Source organism: Lissotriton helveticus, chromosome 3_1 (genome assembly GCF_964261635.1).
Source record: "Lissotriton helveticus chromosome 3_1, aLisHel1.1, whole genome shotgun sequence".
Taxonomy (NCBI): domain Eukaryota; kingdom Metazoa; phylum Chordata; class Amphibia; order Caudata; family Salamandridae; genus Lissotriton; species Lissotriton helveticus.
Window position 1 is genome coordinate 323,147,308 of NC_136061.1, and position 19,585 is coordinate 323,166,892.

A 19,585-nucleotide genomic window follows, 5' to 3' on the forward strand; every position below is an offset into this window, starting at 1 on the left:
CTCCTCTAGCTGCTTCATGTTAATGGGAGATTTCAACGTCCACAGCGAGAACCTAGAAAAAGCAGAAACCGCATCCTTCCTAGCAGACCTCGCCTCACTCAATCTCAACAAAATCAATAACGGCCCCACCCTCCCAGCAGGGCACACCCTAGATATTATTCTCTCGAACTCCCCCCTCCTCACTTGCGAGGCCTGAGGTCAGTCATCTGGACCGACCGCGCAATCATCGACTTCCATCTAAAAGGACCCAGAGAACCCCCCCGGCCCATTACACCGAATCATTCCACCTATAGGCAATGGCATAAAGTCAACCCAGCCACCTTTGTATCTGCTTTAACACCACAAAGGCAGCATGGGTCTCTCTAGAACTTCACCTCGAAAAAACCAGGTGCAAAAACCTGGAAAGAAAATAGCGGCGTACCAATCTTACTGCCCACGAATAGAAGTACAAGGTTGCACTCACCCACTATCACAAAAACATTAAGCGCGCCCACAAACTATATATATCCACACAAATTAGCCAAGCTTAAAACACACCTAAAGTCCTGTATCAAATCCTAAAAACATTTGTCAACCCCAAAGGCTGCGAATCAGAAGAAGTCCTCTCTCAAGCACTATGCGACAACATTAGCAATCAGTTTATTCAGAAAATTGGCGCTATATACAATAACATCGCTACTTCCAAACCCCCCCCTAGGCCCCCCCACAGCACCCCTCTGCATCCCTACACAAAACAAACACACCATGATGCACTTCCCCCCTCTAACACAAGAGGAAACAGAAATAGTTATGCGCAACATAAAATCCGGATCCCCACTTGACGCTATACCAGCCAAGATCATGTCATCCCTGGTAAAACAACTATCATAGCCCATCTGCACCCTCCTAAACCAATCCCTGGAGGACGGATACCTACCCCCCTCATGGAAGGCGGCCCAAATCATTCCCATACGGAAGAACACCAAACTACCCACGGAGAATCTATCAGATCTCCGCCCCATCTCCCTTTTACCGTACATGAGCAAAGGCCTGGAAAAACACGTCAACAAACACCTTTCCAACCATATCGAAGCGGCAGGCTACTTGGACCCGGTCCAATCGGGCTTCTGGCCCAAATATAGCACTGAGACTGCTCTAGTGGCTGTGACCGACAACATCAGGCTCGCCCTAGATCAGAACCAGCCCACACTTCTAGTGCTATTAGACCTCTCTGCCGCTTTCGATACGGCCGACCACCAGACTTTGCTCATGAGAATGAGGGAGGCAGGGATTGGGGGAGTAACCCTGAAATGGATGGTCAGCTTCCTTTCTAACCGGTGCCAGACCACCAACCTAGGGCCTTTCAGCTCCAAAACACAAGAACTTACCAAGGGGATGCCACAAGGATCTTGCCTAAGCCCGACTATGTTCAATATCTACATAGCCCCCTTGGCTGCTCTCCTAAGGAAGCATGGGTTTGTCCCAATATCCTACGTGGACGACACCCAACTTACCTTTTCCTTCAACAAAACATCTTAGACCGCCCAATCCACCTTCTCTTCTGGCATGCTAGCTATATCCCGATGGATGGAAACCAACTACCTCCAGCTGAATGACAGAAAAACAGAGGTTTTGCTTTTGGTGATGCACCACTCCTATGGTCTCACCACTGGTGGCCCCCGGAACTAGGGAAGGCCCCTTCCCCAGCAACCGCTGTTAAGAATCTAGGAGTGTACCTCGAACAGGCCCTCACTATGAAGAAGCAAGTTACTCACATCCTAGGCTCTTGCTTCCACATATTAGGCATCTTAAGGAGAGCTTTCCCCTACCTACCCAACTCCACCAGAAAGACCTAGATTCAAACTCTGATATTGAGCAAGCTGGACTACTGAAATGCCCTCCTGATTGCAGCTACCGAGTCCTCTCTAAACCGTCTCCAATGATACAAAACACCGCTGCGCGCCTGACACTAAATGGCCCCCGTAGATCTGCTTCTCTCCCTCTCCTTCACCAACTGCACCGGTTACCCATACAACAACGCGTGAAATTCAAAATATGTTGCATTACCCATAAAGCTATAAAGGGGGAACGGACCCGCCTATCTGGCGGAGAGGCTCCACCCGTACACCCCACTTCGGACCCTATGCTCAAGCTCCAAAGCCCTCCTCAATACCCCCAGAATGAAGAAGTCAAGGACTGGAGGCAAGTCCTTCTCTCACCAAGCCCCAATCATATGGAACCAACTCCCTCTGGCCCTAAGCCAATGCCCCGACCACTTGAAGTTTAGGAAAACACTGAAAACCACACTGTTCTCAGCCTAGCCATTGACTCCGCTGTCACTGCACGTTCCGAGCGCTGAGATACCCCCTCGGGAGTGATTCAAGCGCTATACAAAATAATAAATCAAATCAAATCAAATCATGATACTAAAATAGGTGCTTAAATGGTTCCTCCTGCGGGGGGGACATCGTACGGATTATGTCTCCTAAAAATTTGAAAAAGGAAAAAACAAGGTTGGTGAGCTTACCCGCGTGATAAAGATTGGTGGTAATTCGAACAAAGTTGAAGGGGGCATTGGTGGAATCTTGCTAGGGTTATCAATGTCAGAGTTAGTCCTTGTGATGAATGTGTGATCGACGAAGTTACCAAGAAACCTTTGTCCACTAGGAACTGTGAGGCCTCCATGTTGCCTAAGAGTGAGATTCCAAGGAGAAGCTTTCGAATTAGCTTCATGTGGAGTAGGTTTTGTATGTGATTCTGTGTAATTTTCATTTTCTATTGCTACTTTCTGCTTTGCTCTTGTTCAGTTTGTTTTCCTCTTTTTTTATTTTCTTTTGGGGAAGAAGGGAAGATGTGTAGTATTAGCAGAGAATGGCTTTCATTGTGTACTTTTATTGTGTATTATCTGTAATATTATGAGTAATATTCGCAGGTTTCTATATGTGCCCACATAATGCTCATTCTAAGAATGTTATAATTCAAAATGTACTGTTTGTTGCATTACTATTGCTTGTGGAGTTAACCTTTAAAATGCGTCTCCACAACATTGTTGACAGAACAATACATTTTACTTGGGCTCTTCCCATGGCTCCAGCGTTGTTTATATTTGTTTTAAATGTGGAACAAAAAATACAAAATGCTACAGCTGTATAACTTCATTTTGAAATAAATCTTTAATTAATGGAAATAATTCAAATGAAAAATATTTTTCTGAATTTTAAATCAATTCCTACTTAAAGAAAAAAACTTGTATTATGTATTAATGCAGTCATTAAAATAAATGTTGATATATTTTTATAGAAATATTGTTACATTAATTTGAGCAATTTGTGGTGATGGACTTACTACTTTTTTGGGGGGTTTTGTAGTAACTTGCAGGTGAATTTTTTGAATAGCCAAAAGCAGCAAACATACTCAAAAGTGTGAGTTACCTTTGTGAATTAGGCCCCTGTTGTTTATTTGTAACTTTTTTAAATATTGAAAATAAGGTAAAAACATACATGATCTCTTAATAATTTCAATAAATTAGAGTTATGGTTAAGTATAGGGGCCAGGCCAAAGGATGGGTTAAGGTAAGAATTTTGGGTGAAGAATACGGGAGAATTAAACAGCAAGGTGTAGTGTAAGGGCTAGTGTTAAGAGGTTATAGGAAGCTGGCTCTCTATGGCGCCGATTCACAGAACTAACTTAAGACAAAATCCTAAACGTACTACTTTTGGTATTCACAGAAGTTAGGATTTTGTCTTAAGTTTGTCTTAAAACAGACTTAAGACAGACTTAAGTTAGGATTTTGTCTTAAGTCTGTCTTAAGTCTGTCTTAAGACAAACTTAAGACAAAATCCTAACTTCTTTGAATACCAAAAGTAGTAAGTTTAGGATTTTGTCTTAAGTTAGTTCTGTGAATCGGGCCCTATATACTTTACCAAAATGAGGTATAGTGTGCACAGATTACAATGGAATCCCAAAGGTAGGCAGAGGTGAAAGTAGATAGCACCTTACTCTCTTTTTGTTGTAGTGTGGGCGAGCAGTAAGGCTTTATTAGAGGGTAGTGTTAAGCATTTGTTGTACACACTCAGGCAGAAAATGATGTCACACACTCAAAGACAAATTTGTTTGTATAAAAAAAAATATTAAGTTATTTTATTTCTAGAACCATGGCAAGCCTGGTGCAGGTAAGCGAAATAAATACTTTGGAAAACCTTATGCAATGTTTTACAGTTGAATGCAGGTTCAAATGCAGTTGATTGAATTTGTGATAAGTCAATATTTCGAAATAACTTTACGGATTACTTTGTACATTACTTTTTAGATTGCTTTTTAAGTTTCTTTTACTACTAAGTGTGATATGCCTAGATATCACACTGGGACATTTACTAAAGGAAAGGTAAGTAAATCAGTTTTTGTATATTTGCAGTTTTTCAGTGTTTCATACAAACCAACACCACACTTAGAAGAATTTTCAGGGAAAACAGTCAATGCAATACTATGGAAGGAAATTAAGTTATCTGTTTGCAGGTAAGTACACGTTTGTGTGATTTGGTATTCTGGGGTTAGAACCAGGGTTCCCCCAGGGTTGAGGATGCACTCTCAAAGCACCCTCAGCGGCACTAGAGCGGCCGGCTGCAGAGTACTGAGGCCCAATGATATCCAGTGGGGGTAGAGGATCTCCAGTTGGTGGAAGGTCACGAACAGGTCACAAGGTTGTGTAAGCAAAACTCTAGGTGCTAGGCTCAGGGCAAATGGGGTCTGAGTAAGCACACAAGGTGCACTCACAGCGGCGCAGGGGCAGCTGGGTGCAGGGTGCTGTTTTGACTTCCGGTGCCCTGTTGTTTTCAATGTGAGTTACCAGTTTTGGATTTTGGCTGCAGGCTCGGTCCAGGAAGATTTCCGGGAGGAACCCACAGCTGGGCAGGTAAGTTGGAGGGCTGTGGCACGTAGGTGCACCTTGGGTTCTCTTCTCCAGGGCATAGGGTAGTTGGATGCAGGGGTGTCTTTTGAGGTCAGATTTTATCTTACTGGGCCACTTGGTTCTCTATGCAGAAGCAGCAGGCGAAGTCTGGGAGTCCTGGAGGGGTCAACCCATGGTGGACTCGGACTCTGGAGTGCTGGGGGACCTTGCTGGTAACTGGCGTGCTACTTGTGTAGTTTCAGACGTTGGGTTTCTTTGTCCTTCTGCAGGCTCAGAGTCTGAATTGGGAGTTTCTGTTGAAGAGAGCTGTTGTTCACAGGAGTCTTTGTTGAAGCCAGTCAGTCCTCCCATGGCTGGACGTTACTGGTTGCAGGACCAGGTGATTTTTGGTGCAGGATCGCTGGAAACTACAGACGTGCCGGTAGGGCTGGGGCCAAGTCAGTTCTTTTCTGTAGTCTCCTCTGCTGGGTGTCTTCTTTCATCCTTCTTCTTTGTAGGTTGTGGGAATATGCCTTCTTGGTTCAGGGCTGCCCCCTAAATACAGTGTTTAGGGGCCTTTCAGGGGTCTCGGGGTCATTAGCCAAAGGACTACTGACCTTAGGGTGACTACACCCTTGGTGTGCTCACCCCATGTGAGGGAGTGGGCACAATCCCTAATCCTGATTGCGGAGTGCCTGCCACCTGCAAGATAGCGGGCACTGAAGAGTGGGCTTCATCTCGCCTCTCCCACCTGAATGGTGGGGTTGGCAGAGGTGTGAACACCTTCTGGGCTCGCTAATTTTTCCCACCTGTTTTTCTGACAAAAAGGAGGGGAGACAGGAAGGGTGCCTGCTCCTGATAGCAGGAGAGGCTGGGGTTGCATTACAAAGGTGGCAAGGCCTTTGAAGTTCCCCTGCCATAGATGGCTCTTCCTGACCCAGGGGAGGTGTGACTACCTCCGCCCAGGAAAGGCTTTGTTTCTGGGCTCAGGGAGCAAAGGCTCACACCCCAGAGGTCCAGAAACATGTCTTGTGGTGGCAGGCTGGTGTGTACCAGTCAGGGAACCCACCAAAGGCTGGCAATTGTTCAGGGGGCATCTCTAAAATGCACTTAGAGTGCATTTCTCAATAAATCCCACATTGGCATCAGTGTGGGTTGAATGTGCTGAGAAGTTTGATACCAAACTTCCCAGTTTTCAGTAAAGCCATTATGGTGCTATGGAGTTTCTAATGAGAAACTCCCATCTCAATATACTCTTAATGGCATTACTGCACTTAAAATATCTATGAATTGGTCTAGACACTGTAGGGGTACAGGGCTCATGCACCTGTACGCTCACCACTGGCATAGTGCACCCAGATAGAGGGGTGGCTGACCTATGCCAGGGCAGTGGGTTGTAGGCATGGCACTCTTCACTTTGTTCTACACCAAAACATGCAGCCTGCAACGGCAGTGTTTATGTGTGTAAGGGTACAGGACATCTAAGGGTGGCACAATAAGTGACACAGCCCTTAAAGGCCTTCCCTGGCCACAGTGCCCTTGGGACCCGTGGTATCATTTACAAGGGACTGGCATGTGGCCAGAGAGGTGCCAATTGAGGATACAAGGTACAGTTTTGGTGAAGGACACAGGCCTGAGAACCTGATTGGCAGGGACCCAGGGCACATCAAGTCAAACTGAATCAGAAATCTGTCAAAAGGTGAGGGGGCGGGTTATTGCGACAGAAACCCAGCTTCCTACAGAGGTAAGATAAGGGTTGCAGAAAAGGTAAGTTATGAGATTGCATGAGGATAAACAATGGGGTTAAATAAAGCTTTATGGGTGGAGTTTGGGGATAATCAATGATGGAATGAGGGTGAGCGTAGAGTTAAGATTTGGAATGGGGTTAGATTTAGGTCAATGGTAAAGGTTAGGGTTGTGGTTAGCGGGTTAGGTCATTTTGGGTTTAATGTTAGAGGTTTGGGTCGGTGTTAAATTGTGATCAGAGGCCTGGGGGTACATTTTCTTTGTGGACCAGCACTTCAAGAGACTTTCACACAGAGCAATAAACAGAAAAACACACAAGGGGCAAGGAAAATAAAGAGAAAGGCGGATAGATTGTGATGAAGTGAGAAAATAGGAACCTGAAACCTGCAAGAGAGAGAAATTGGCAGAGAGTGTCTGGTGGTGGAATAAAATAACCTGAAGTGGTATTAGGCACACCTGCCAACCGGTAGCAGCAGCCAACATCCCCTGACCAAAGCCTTCAGCACCTGTACTTATTATTTCACAAATTAAGCACTGCCATTTCCTTATTATGAGATAAGCCAACATATAAATATAAAAGAGGAAGAACAGGAGGCCGATTGTGTCTGATGCTCGTTCTGGTGGATGAGCAGATAATGCATCTACTGTAGGGGTCTGTGCTTGACTGCCAAGGTCAGTAGTCCAGATCCCAGTGGGTCTACTTAGCCATTTATTTAAGATTGACTCTGAGTCACTCCTGTTTTTATTTTACGCTACGCATGCTGCAACTCTTATTCGATCCAATTCTTTTACTCAGCAATGCTAAACATGATGATACATATATCACCATAAGTAATAATGGGAAAAGGAAAACTACTTGTAGATGCATGCGTTGCGCAATTTGCTGAAAACGAGAGAGTAAGAGAAAGAGAGAATAAATAGCAAGGAATGAGAGACAGACAATAAAATAAAATTGCGACAGAAGAAAACTACCAATGGATCGTGAGAGAGAGACACAGAGATAATAAGTGAGGGAGAAAGGAGGATAGGCAAAGTAAAAGAGGGCGTAGTGAATGAGTGAGAGTAAGACAGAGATAGATAATGAATGCATTGTTGTAATTTGTTCCTGTTCCTATAGATGCCATTACCTCACTTAAATAAACTTACCTGCCTGATCATCTTTTCCTCCTGCCCCCTTACCTTACTGTTCAATGGAACGTTCCATCAGCTGTCAACTGTCACCTGAGAACGTTGATAATCATTTGATGTTGAGCAGCTCACTGGATTGGTGATGCAGAATAAACCAGCTTTTCTTACTATCCTTTGCTCACCATATCTTGTTGTAACACTGGCAATGATCCCCATGGGGATGGAGGCAGCATCACCCCGTGCAGAGTTCCCAGCCAGCAAATCTAAGTTTGCAGAGTACAGCTCCTAATTTATCTCTGTGGGGCTACAGGACACTGCTAAAATTCACTCACTGAGAAACCAGTTTAATAATTTTTTAGGCAGTTTGTTGTACCCGCTTGGAAGGGAGACCCCTGCTTTCTCCATGGCAGGGGAACTTCAAAGGCCTTGCCGCCTTTGTAATGCAACCCCAGCCTCTCCTGCTAGCAGGAGCAGGTACCCTTCCTGTCTCCCCTCCCTTTCGGCGGAAAGACAGGTGGGAAAAATTAGCCAGTCCAGAAGGTGTGCCCACCTCTATCAAGGTCCGTACTGAAATTTTGGGAAGTGAGACATGAGCTCTGCATTGTAAGTGATTCCATCTGTCATGGGGGAAAGATCATTCCCCCACCGATATGACAGTTAGCCCATGTAGGACATGTAGATCGCAGTTCAACTAAAAGCAAAGTCAGTACTGAGCATTGGGTGCCAGGCATACATAGGCTGAAAGGCAACATGGTGAAAAGCTCTGTAGTATATGCTGAAAGCAACAAGTTACACTAACCTACTAAGGCCCCCTTATCATCTATTTAAATCCCATACAAACATTGGGTTCAGTTAGCATTGGAAATCAGCAGACCTGTCCAAAATATTTTGGACAGGTCTGCTGATTTCCAATGCTAACTGTATTAGAGACTGTTGTGCAGCTAAATTGATTGGCAATCTCATGGTATAGAATAACAATTTTAAAAAAGGGAGGCCAACTTGTCCTGGGAAATACAGATGGCTCCCCATTTCACTCGCCTCCTACAACCAGTCAAGGTTAACCTGGACCCATTTAAATGATTACCTAATTGAATACCCATAGAGCAAGGTGATACCATCAATAATACCAGGGCGTTGTGGTCGCTGTCATATCTAGGTATGACCTTAAAATCAATCACCCAACACCAGGATTTAATATCCATCAAGATGTATTCTAAAATGGAAGAACTTCCAGATCTATTATAAGTATGGTTTGCTGGGGAATCAGTTTTGATTTGGCCATTACAGGCCCTGAAGGAATGGGTCAATGTAAGAGTATTCATTTGAAGCACCGGAGGGGTCCAGCCTTGAGTTGGCAGGGCATTCAGTTCTGGAATAGACCAGTGTTGGTCTTCCTCATAAATGTCACCCCCAATTAGGTCCTTCAGTGGTTCATACTGACAATTAAAGTCACCAGCAAGTACCACCAGAGTGCCATCAGAGATGGTATGTATAAAGGTTGACAAATGCTCAAGAGTTGATGACTCCTGGCCGTACGTAACCAGGCGAGAATAGACATTGATTAAGGCTATTCTAATCTTGGTGGGGAAACTCAGGATGACACAAAGAATGTCACGTGAGGGTGGTTCAATCTGTTTTGCAGTGCATCCCAAGTGGACAGCAACCCAGACACTAAGTCCTCCCGTAGGTCTTCCCCTTCCCCTACTCGTAGCTGCCAAGCAAAAAGTTGCGTAACCCAATCTATGGGTGTCCTTTCTGGCCCAGGTCTCCTGGAACATGCAGATGTCATTTACATCAATAAGGGATCTCCACTCCGGGTTACCCTGTTTAGGGATCAAACCCGCAATGTTCCAGGATAAAACATGGAATTTGGGTTTGTTATTTAATGGTTGGTTTATATTGCCATAAACTACTGCAGTTGGCTTGGTACTAACCCCAATGGTAGAATGGAGAGGGTTAGTAGTTGTAAAGGCTGGAAATGGCTGCTGGTGGCCTATGGGAGTTTGAGCTATTGTTAATGGTGTACCTAAGACAATGTAATTTAGGTGGGGCCTCTCCATTCCTTCACTATGGACAGCTTCTACTCCCTCAGCCCACCTTGCTGTCTGTTCTGTTTCCCTCGATTCCGAGTTTGATTGCTGTATTGATTTTAGTCAGTCAACGGAATCCAAGGGAGCAAATCTATTTGCAAGTGGAAGGTTAAAAGATAGTATATTTGTATACTCTTGCCCCCTGGTGTAATTTTGCTCATACAGACTTCTGGGCCCTACTCCGCAGACTGCCCATGGGTTGTTGTCTGGTACCGATCTCGGGGGTAGAAGTACCCCAATAAAAGGGGCCTGATGCCCCTTCGTGCATATGATGGGTTTGCGTTAAGAGTGTCCTGACAACCTGTGGATTTCTAAAATTGATCACAATGGTATCGCAATCTAAGTCTTTTACTCTTTGGCCCACTCACCTCACCCCGCGCGTGAATAAAATCTCACTTGCATCCTTTCTAGGAAAATTGGAGTTGTTTAGATAGCCAAAAGATACACTTATTTTTTAGTTCATAATACGATTCCCTTTGCCCCATTTTGAGTTCTGGCACATTTGGTAAAATCAAGACGTATGGTGTAGAGTCAGGGGGAAGGTTAATGCATGGTAAGTCTGAGCTGCCCTCTAATGCCACATTTCGCAGATCCTGCCCCTCTCTAGTTCTGCACTTTGAACCCAAGTTTTGCATATTTGTTCGTGCTTGGGGTTCTTCTGCTGGGGATCTTTGTTGTCTACCAGTCTCCCACCTCTGACTTGATTCCTGATTTTCTAGGCTAGTAATAGCATTAATTAGTTTACTAGATGTGTTCATACAAATAACCACATCTTCCCTATTACTCTGAGCTTGTTGAGTCGGATTGCAAGTGGTTTCTAAAACATGGTCATTTCTTAGGTGGGCTGGGTGGGCTAGGGACTAGGTCTGTTGGTGGGGATCTTTCTCCCTAGGTCCTGCCTTATTAATGTAAACATCTAATAGAGATGCGAGATTATCTACCCTAGTGGTCAGAGTGGTCAACTCCCCCTTAATTATATTTCTTATTTCCAGATGTAAATCCCTGACCAGATTTGACAGCCACTGTGGTTTTTCTGTGCCTTCAGTCACCCCCCCCCAGCCCTACATTCCCTAGAACCCCATCTTCTGTGGAATCCTGGGCTCCCTTCTTCCGAGTTTTCCCAGCTTTCGCAGCAGTTTTAGCATTCACTCTTTTTCGAGAGTCCAGAGGAGTATCCACAGTATGCAAATCCAGAGTTTGCACGTCATGTACTAATGCACATGTTCTGGATTGAGCCCTTGGGGGTCTGGATTGATGGTTGACAAAGCAGATTGCAGTTCAGTATTAAACATAGACAGGCTAAATCTGGGGTTATTGATAAACGTCTTTCGATCAGTTCAATCTCATTTAAAACCACCCATATAGCCCTTTGGAGCATCTTGTCGATTGAGGTAGGTTGGTGGCTTGTTGGTTATTGCGCAGATACTACTGCTTTTTTCCCTGAGCAGATTTTCCTCCCCATTTTAGATGGCCAACGGGAAAGTGTGCAACTTTACCAATCTCCTTTTGGATCAGTTTGGCTGGTTAATTTGTGGAGGGGACAAAAATTCAGTCACAATATAATATATTCGGCTGGAAAGATCTCACAGGAGGCGAAATTAAAACAAGTTATAAAACTCTAAGTCATTGAGTGGTTTGTTCTGGCAATATGTGGATCAATTGTACGATGAAGACACCCACCTTATGGAACATTTCCCACACAAGTAAATAAACAGCAGGGAAATCACGCTGCCAAACCAAGGAATATGGCCCAGCCCGGTCTCCTTCGGGTTCTGACGCGCTCAGACAGGCCCGCCCTTGGCCTGGGCATCCCCCATGCAAATCAGTCTGACCATGTGCCTCATGGGAACAGTCCAGTCCGAACTGGGTGTGAGTGTTTGATTGGTTCAGATGCTCCGTCCATCACCACCCCCTTTTGTACCGCTTTGGCCGCCATAAGTGTGGCAGGGTATACTCAGACGTGAGTCCCTTGCTCACTTTGCCACTGGATTCAAGCAAGCCGGGCTGAAGACGGCTGGAATGCCAGAAACCGGTCCTCGAAAGCTTGTTTCCGGTGCAGGGAAGGCATGGCTTGGCAGTTCGGGCTGGACTGTTCCCATGAGGCACAGGGTCAGACTGATTTGCATATAGCCATGTCTGAACTGGGGTGGCAGAGTGGGCTAAAGAACGGTGATGGATCAAACCCAGATCTTTTGACTGGGTGTGAGTGTTTTATTGGTTCAGATGCTCCGTCCATCGCCACCCCCTTTTGTACCGCTTTGGCCGCCATAAGTGTGGCAGGGTATGCTCAGACGTGAGTCCCTTGCTCACTTTGCCACTGGATTCAAGCAAGCCGGGCTGGAGTAGTGTGGCTCACTGGTTAGAGGCGGCAGACCCGGGAGCAGAGGACGGCCCGGGACCAGGGTTCAATTCCCGACGCGGCAGGGTCTTGGACCAGGGTCAACGGACTCGATAATTCTCGCCTCGGTGCCTACTCTAACTAGGGGTCACACTCGACAACTCTGGGCATTAGCTTGCTTCATCTCCACAACGGCCCCCCACATACGCCGGGGATGCCTGGTTTCACCTTGGAGGTACCCAGTAGGGACCATCTCACAGGGAAAGCCAGGACGGGTTCCCCAGCGGTCTACAGCGCAGAGATACTCCTTCGGGAGTCGATTCTAGCGCTTGAGAAACCCTCAATCAATCAAGACGGCTGGAATGCCAGAAACCGGTCCTCGGAAGCTTGTTTCCGGTCCAGGGAAGGCATGGCTTCGCAGTTCGGGCTGGACTGTTCCCATGAGGCACAGGGTCAGACTGATTTGCATATAGCCATGTCTGAACTGGGGTGGCAGAGTGGGCTAAAGAACGGTGATGGATCAAACCCAGATCTTTTGACTGGGTGTGAGTTTTTGATTGGTTCAGATGCTCCGTCCATCACCACCCCCTTTTGTACCGCTTTGGCTGCCATTAGTGTTGCAGGGTATGCTCAGACGTGAGTCCCTTGCTCACTTTGCCACTGGATTCAAGCAAGCCGGGCTGAAGACGGCTGGAATGCCAGAAACCGGTCCTCGGAAGCTTGTTTCCGGTGCAGAGAAGGCATGGCTTGGCAGTTCGGGCTGGACTGTTCCCATGAGACACAGGGTCAGACAGATTTGCATATAGCCATGTCTGAACTGGGGTGGCAGAGTGGGCTAAAGAACGGTGATGGATCAAACCCAGATCTTTTGACTGGGTGTGAGTGTTTGATTGGTTCAGATGCTATGTCCATCACCACCCGCTTTTGTACCGCTAAATATAGTGAGGAACAGCATTAGGGTGGGGGTCTTTACAATGTTGAACCTGTAGTTGACTGGACCTTCCAGTAGTCATTCTTCCAGGCTAGTGGGTCTGGGATTAAAAGAAGCTTCTGTGAACCAAAGAGAACTTACTTAAATCATGGATTTTCATCCAAAGTGATAGCCTCATAAATAGCTTAGTGTGTGCCAAACTCCAACGCACCTTTTATTTGAATTATACACCATACATTCTACAACAATATATAACGTCTCAGAATTTTCACTCAATTTATGGAAATACTTATCTGCATTTTATAACTTTCTAGTTTATATTGAAATTGTTGATAGCACTACATGACAAGTGTTTAATATCAGCATGTACTTCACAGATTAATAATGTATTGAAAGGAGAAGCTTTCGTTTTTCACACTTGTTTTGGCAATAGGACTTCAATTTAAGCCACAGCCTATTTGTAACCTATGTGTGCAAGTCCTTCTAATAGAGCTTTGTCTTTGCCTTGTTTGTATGTAGAACTGCCTGCACTAAACACTTCACTGGAAGCTACTGAATCAGACTTGTCTCCACTACTACACTGTTTCTAATTCATATATGTACTCCTACATATCGTCAATCTATGCTGTATATATTTGTGGACCCTTTATTACCTATTATGTTTTTTTTTGTTTTTAAATGATCTAGCTATGTATTTCATAATTTGAGGAACAGTACGTTGGTTGATGTCATTAGTGATGCCAATGCATGGCGGGGCGTAAGTTATAGACAGTTCAGTGAAATATATTTTTGTGAGGTTTTTAAATGTTAGATTTTGTCTTATGCCAATGCCTAACTATAATGCCACTTTCACCTTTGTTTTTTTTAAACTGACACCGCCATGGCCCTGCACCCCTCCCAAAAGGAAGTCCGGGAAGATTTTCAAAAGAAAAGACTGGTAACCAACATATTCAAGTACGGTGTTTGTAAAAGAAAAATCTTTATTGTTTCATACTTTTGAAAACCTTTATTAACACTTCTTTTTTTTTTTACAAGTCTTTGTGTTCTATTTGCAGATGTTGTTCCAGTGCCCATTTATAGAGTCTTCTATTAACTTCACCCCAAACCACAACCTTATGAAAGTGTTTGCAGTACATCCTGAAATGCTACATGTTTTCTTGTTTTTCATGTTGTAGCACATCCTCTAGAGCAGTAATTCTCTTTCTACTGCTCACTTCTTCTGCATTTCTCCACACACTATGAAGTTTGGATGCATACCCCTCAATAGCCCATCAGGTGCCTCCAGATTCTGTCAGTTCCCATTGAATATTAGCCATATGTGTGGAGAGGTTTCTGGCACAAAGTGCAAGTAACCTCTTGAACATTGGTTTTCTTTTCTCAGCAGCTGGAAGCTCGAAAAGGGCCACACCAGTGTTTCCTTTGCTGGACTTCCTTCTTGTGGTGCTGCTGAAGTAAACCTGGGAGAACACTGATGGCATCATTTTCAGATGGTATACTTTGTAAAGCGTTGGTTGAAGATGCAGTTGTTGTCTGCTGTTCTCTAGTTTTATCTGAGGTCCCAAAGGGTTTAGATTGCATTTCCCGCAGTCTCTCTCTCTTAAACACCAGTCAAGTAATGGTGGTTAGCAAAATCATTTGAGATTGTTTCTAAAAGGTGTGGGCTTTTTTCGAGTTGTGTCATCTGAAAAGCCAATGGTTGCTTTCATTTTTATTTCTTTTTGAAAGGTTTTGAAGTGCTCCAGCGGTACCAGAGAAACAATAGAACCAATTAGAGGATCCTGCTGCAATTCCGCGTGACTTTACTTCCAGTTTCGAGGGGTGGAATACAGGGGACCTGGAACATTTAAAAAAAATTGAGTTCACTGTGAAGGGGTGGTTTTATTGAAAGTGTAAGCTTGAAGTTGTCTGACAGGCTCAAATATCAAATGTATCTGAACCTTTTTAGTGCCATTTCTGCATTTGTAAATTGAAACATCATCTCATTGGCAAATGTCATTACTTTGATGTATACTCAAAAAGTTCCCACCCTCTTACTATTATAAGAGAGTGGCAGTTCATGCAGTTCACATCCTGTCTAGTTTGCGCTGCCATTTTCTTTGCTTTTAGCTAATTTATTTGGTGCATCAAAACCAGAAAATGCCACCTGGAGGACAAGAGGCAATACACCACTTGGGTGATGAAGAGGATCGCCAGGAGAACCCACGCACCACCACCCAATCTGGTGTTCACCACCCTGTGAGAAAAAAGTCTCCTAAAAAATAGTAACCTGTAGCCTCTGTGGCAAGCAGTCCCCAGTGATCCTGCAAAGAAGTATTCTCTTGCCACCTCTAACAGGATGCAGCGCTCGAGGACCTAGCACACCTGGCACACACAGACCAGGTAATAAAGGCCTCTGATGGCCAGTGGAAATAACGGGTCCATTCCATACCTATATACCACGTGCATGAAATGGGTATGGGGCTATTTTGACAGTAGTATAGCAGGTGGTGGGTTATTAGTGCGAGGAAGGCCACAGTAGCTGAAGGGTGAGCTGGGGATAGCATTGCTGCTACCACCTTTTTTCAGGAGGACAGCTGAAGAGACAGCAGCTCCCTGCAGTCCCCCAACAGCAAACTAGGTTCCAGGTCCAATGCTTCCAAGTTCAAGATTGGTGGGTTCTGAATTTTTAAATCTGGTAATCCTGGGCGAGAAAACAATAGGTCTCAGAATGGCCTGTAGTGGTATTAAACTCCTCCACCAGGAGTACAAGTCAGGACCACTTAGTGCTGTAGCGCATGGGCTAACCCTCCTCTGACGCAGAACTTTACATAAACTTTAGAGCGCAAGTCAATTGGATCAATCAGTCAGTCAGAGCATCTTTTTTCAGCAGTATGCCATAAAACCATTAAACGATTCTACATACAAATGTTATAAGTTAAATAAAAACATATCAGCTAATCAAATACAGACCATAAAGCATAATATTTCCTATAAAACATGAAATACATGTAATATTTGTATTAAGATAATAATTCATACCTTTTTTTAATACCCAAGTCTTTCTTTATAATTTAAAACTGCATAACAGACCGCTTTCATGGGGAGTTTTTGCAAAAAATCTAGTGCTAACCGATATTGTGTAACATTTGCCCTACATAGCACTGGTGGAAGATAAACCGCCCGTGGATAAGAACATAAAGTGTAAAACATTATAAAGTGGCAAGTGCACTGAGACCATACATTATTACATGTCTAGATGGTAAATCTCGAGACCAAGAACATTGCTCTGGAAAGGCCACCTTAAAATGATCATACTCAGCCTGATATAAGTAAGAAGATGATGACATATCGGGTCAATCCAAGAACCCTCCCATTGACCTAAGGAGAAAAGAATCCATTTACTTTAACAAACTCTCATCCACCAGCGGTACCCCTTGGTGGCTTGCTTTATCGTGGAGTTCCTTCCCATGCTTTTGTGGATTAGGGTGTGCTACAATTTATGAGGCACAAGAGTACTTTGTTGGAAAAGGTATAGAATAGTGAGTGGGGGCAGGGTTACTCTTTAAAAATACCCGCTTGGTAGCCCTAATGTGTTATTCCGGGCGTCCGCCAGTATAATTAAAAACAGGATAAGTGAGGAAGTCCCAGGGCTCTAGTTACCCCTACTTCCTCTAAGGGGCAACAGGTTTTTTGCCACGTATGTTCCCAAATGCTTGTGGCTTTCGTCAGGACTGATTATTCTACCACAATCCAATGCATATGTAACTGGTGAATTTACCACACATATGTCAAGCACAACTAAACCACCTACTTGGTGTTCGCAAGTGGGTAAATATTAAGGCACCTAATAGTGCTCCAAAGGGCCATGGAGGAGAGGCATGCATGTTGTCAGACAGACTCCAAGGTCCCGCCTGGCCTGCTCACTTAAAATACCTCTGTCTGTGCCTGCATGTTCTTTAAAGCAAAAGGATTCTTTTCTCCTTAGGTCAATGGGAGGGTTCCCAGTTTGACTGAATCAAGTTAGGGTGTATAATTTGTATAAACAGGTAGATACAGACATCAGAAACCTTTGACCAGGTGGTCCATCTTCCAAAGGGCCATCAGTTCACTGCAACAGTCATCGCTCTCTATTTAGGGTGAGTCATGTTTCCCAATCTGATTTCCCAACCTTAAGCCATCATGCACGGCGTAGCTATTGGGGGCCAGGAAATCACTCAATGGCTCCCATATACAAAGGGAATACTACATATGCGTCAGTGCCATTGATTTTTTTTTTTTTTTAATAAACTCTCACTTTGGCAGTTTTTTCTCGAAAAACACAAGACTTTGCAGAGCGGGTGCATCAAGCTTGACGCGTCTCCCCCAAGGCTTTGCTGCTTTCAGTGAATATGTCGCAGCGGTAGGTAGCTCCACTGGAAGGAGAGAGACCCTCACCTGCTAGGAAGGATCTCTATGAATCGCAAGCACATATGGAGGTGATGGCCTTGTGTGACATGGCACTGCAGTGCTTAATTTGCAAAAGAATAAGTGCTGGGCCTAAAGATTTGTTCAAAACCCTGTGATCGGCACTATAAAATGTTGGGGTAACAAATACCAAGGGTGCATAGTCTTGATTTTCCCTCATGACTCTTAAATCCACCACCAGACACATCCTGCCGCTTTATCTCAATCTCTCAGGTTCTTTTTCATCCCTGCTTTCTCTCTTTGTCTCTGTGTTTTCCTTTTACTACCCCCGTGTTATGTGGTCTATCGTCCCCTAGGTCAGAGTCAGCTGAGGAAAAATGTAGTTGCCAGGTCCCAAGAACGAGTGCTGGGGGTCCTCACCTGAAGCCATTTGCTGAAATTAAGCGCTGACTGGCCTTAAGTCCGCCATTCTACAAATTAACTCCTTAAACACGCAATAGCACCGAGGTCAAGAAAGCTCAAATGTTGAGGTATACAAGAAATGCATAAACCAACATAAAAGAGATTTTAAGGCGGATGCAAAATATTAATCTGTTCCACATTTCACTAACGGAAGTTCCTATTGAAAATTAGAGAGTGGAACTTTCACCTTTTTCCTAGGGACAGCAATACCAAAACTAGCACCCTGAAATAGTCTGTTTTGGCACAAGACAAAAGGCTGTATATCCAGCAATACGACCAGTATAATCCAGTATAATTATAATTAATTATACAAAGCAAAATGAATACATACGTTATTAGCGAGAGTCACTGCATCTAATTCCTCTTTCCCTAGGTGGCCACAGAACATGGTGCTGACTAGAGTTAGCAGGAAAACTAGCATCTGTGATATGATCTGTAAGGGAAGAAAAGAATGATTTGCATTAAGGGTTGCAGTACAAAAAAGACCATCATGGTATGCAAACAATAGAGCACTCAACTACCAACAGAGTGGACTTCACACAGAACAGGTTGCACAGTAGCTTTTTTAGTCTTCATATTTTAAATTTTGTAACCACACATTCTACACACAAACACACAGAACTGAAGATATCAGTTATGGTGGAGTAACGGACTTTACATTTAAGGGCCTTTAGGCTCCCTCTCTGCAGGTATATACTGAAACAAGCACTGACAAAGCCAACAGGTCTGGCCTTTTGGTATGACATTTAGCATGTACAGAATGGCTCTAACACACATGCCCACAATACACTTTCTTCTATGCACACATACGATACTGTAAATAAATAATTTGTTTGTACGCATACACATACAAGAGCATGGAGGTTGCTGTGGTTATACACATACTCACAGGAACGTGGTGGTGATAGTTGTAGTGGTGGCGATAGTAGCAATGCTGGTGGTGTTGGTCCTAATGATCATAGTGGTGGTAAGGTTGACGGTGACAATTGTGGTAGTGGTGACAGTAATAATAGTGGTGGTCACTGTTGTAGCAGAGGTGATGGTCGTGTACAACATGTTATGTACCCTACCATTCTTGTTACCTGTTAGCTCATGGAGGTCCTGCTGCTGCTGTGCCCCATCCTACTTATGACTGTTTCACTGTGTTTACACTCACAGCCCTCTCTCACATGCTTGCTATGCATTTAAGTCTTTTCAGTGGTGAGTACCCAGCAGTTCTTATGTTGTGCTTGCTGGGCCGCTCAACTAGTATGAAGTGAGTAGGATACCGTAGATCAATTCCCATGCACCAGAATGGATCCAGAACATGTTTCATAAACTGTGCTTCTGCTCTCAGATAGCTGGCCATGTACCCCTCTGTGTTGGTTCTGTACCGCCCTTAAATTAATAGAGCAAAGCAACATGTAAGTGCCACCCTTCGGTGCTGACATCAGTTTCCTGTTTTACCCTTTCCATGCCCTCAGATACAGAGAATGACAACGTGTTGGTACCAGTATGCAGAGTACTAACTTGGGACCCGTTAGCCGGACTCCCCTGAGTGGTACTCCCACCCCCTCCCCTTGATATTTTTGCCTAGACCCCCTCCTGTTTGTTGAGTTTGTTTCTGTTGGCTTTAGGGCTCTGCACACTTTGCCACTGCT

General features: G+C 44.5%; 1 protein-coding gene across 2 annotated transcripts in view; it reads right to left on the minus strand.

The window, feature by feature from the left end:
* The window catches only part of LOC144822417 (multidrug and toxin extrusion protein 1-like), a 762,229-nt gene that overhangs the window by 477,928 nt on the left and 264,716 nt on the right, over nt 1-19,585 (minus strand). For both annotated transcript variants that reach the window (XM_078679904.1, XM_078679903.1), the window contains exon 2: nt 18,277-18,378. In XM_078679904.1, coding sequence (XP_078536030.1) covers nt 18,277-18,378 — 102 coding nt within the window. The remainder of the gene's footprint in view (nt 1-18,276; nt 18,379-19,585) is intronic.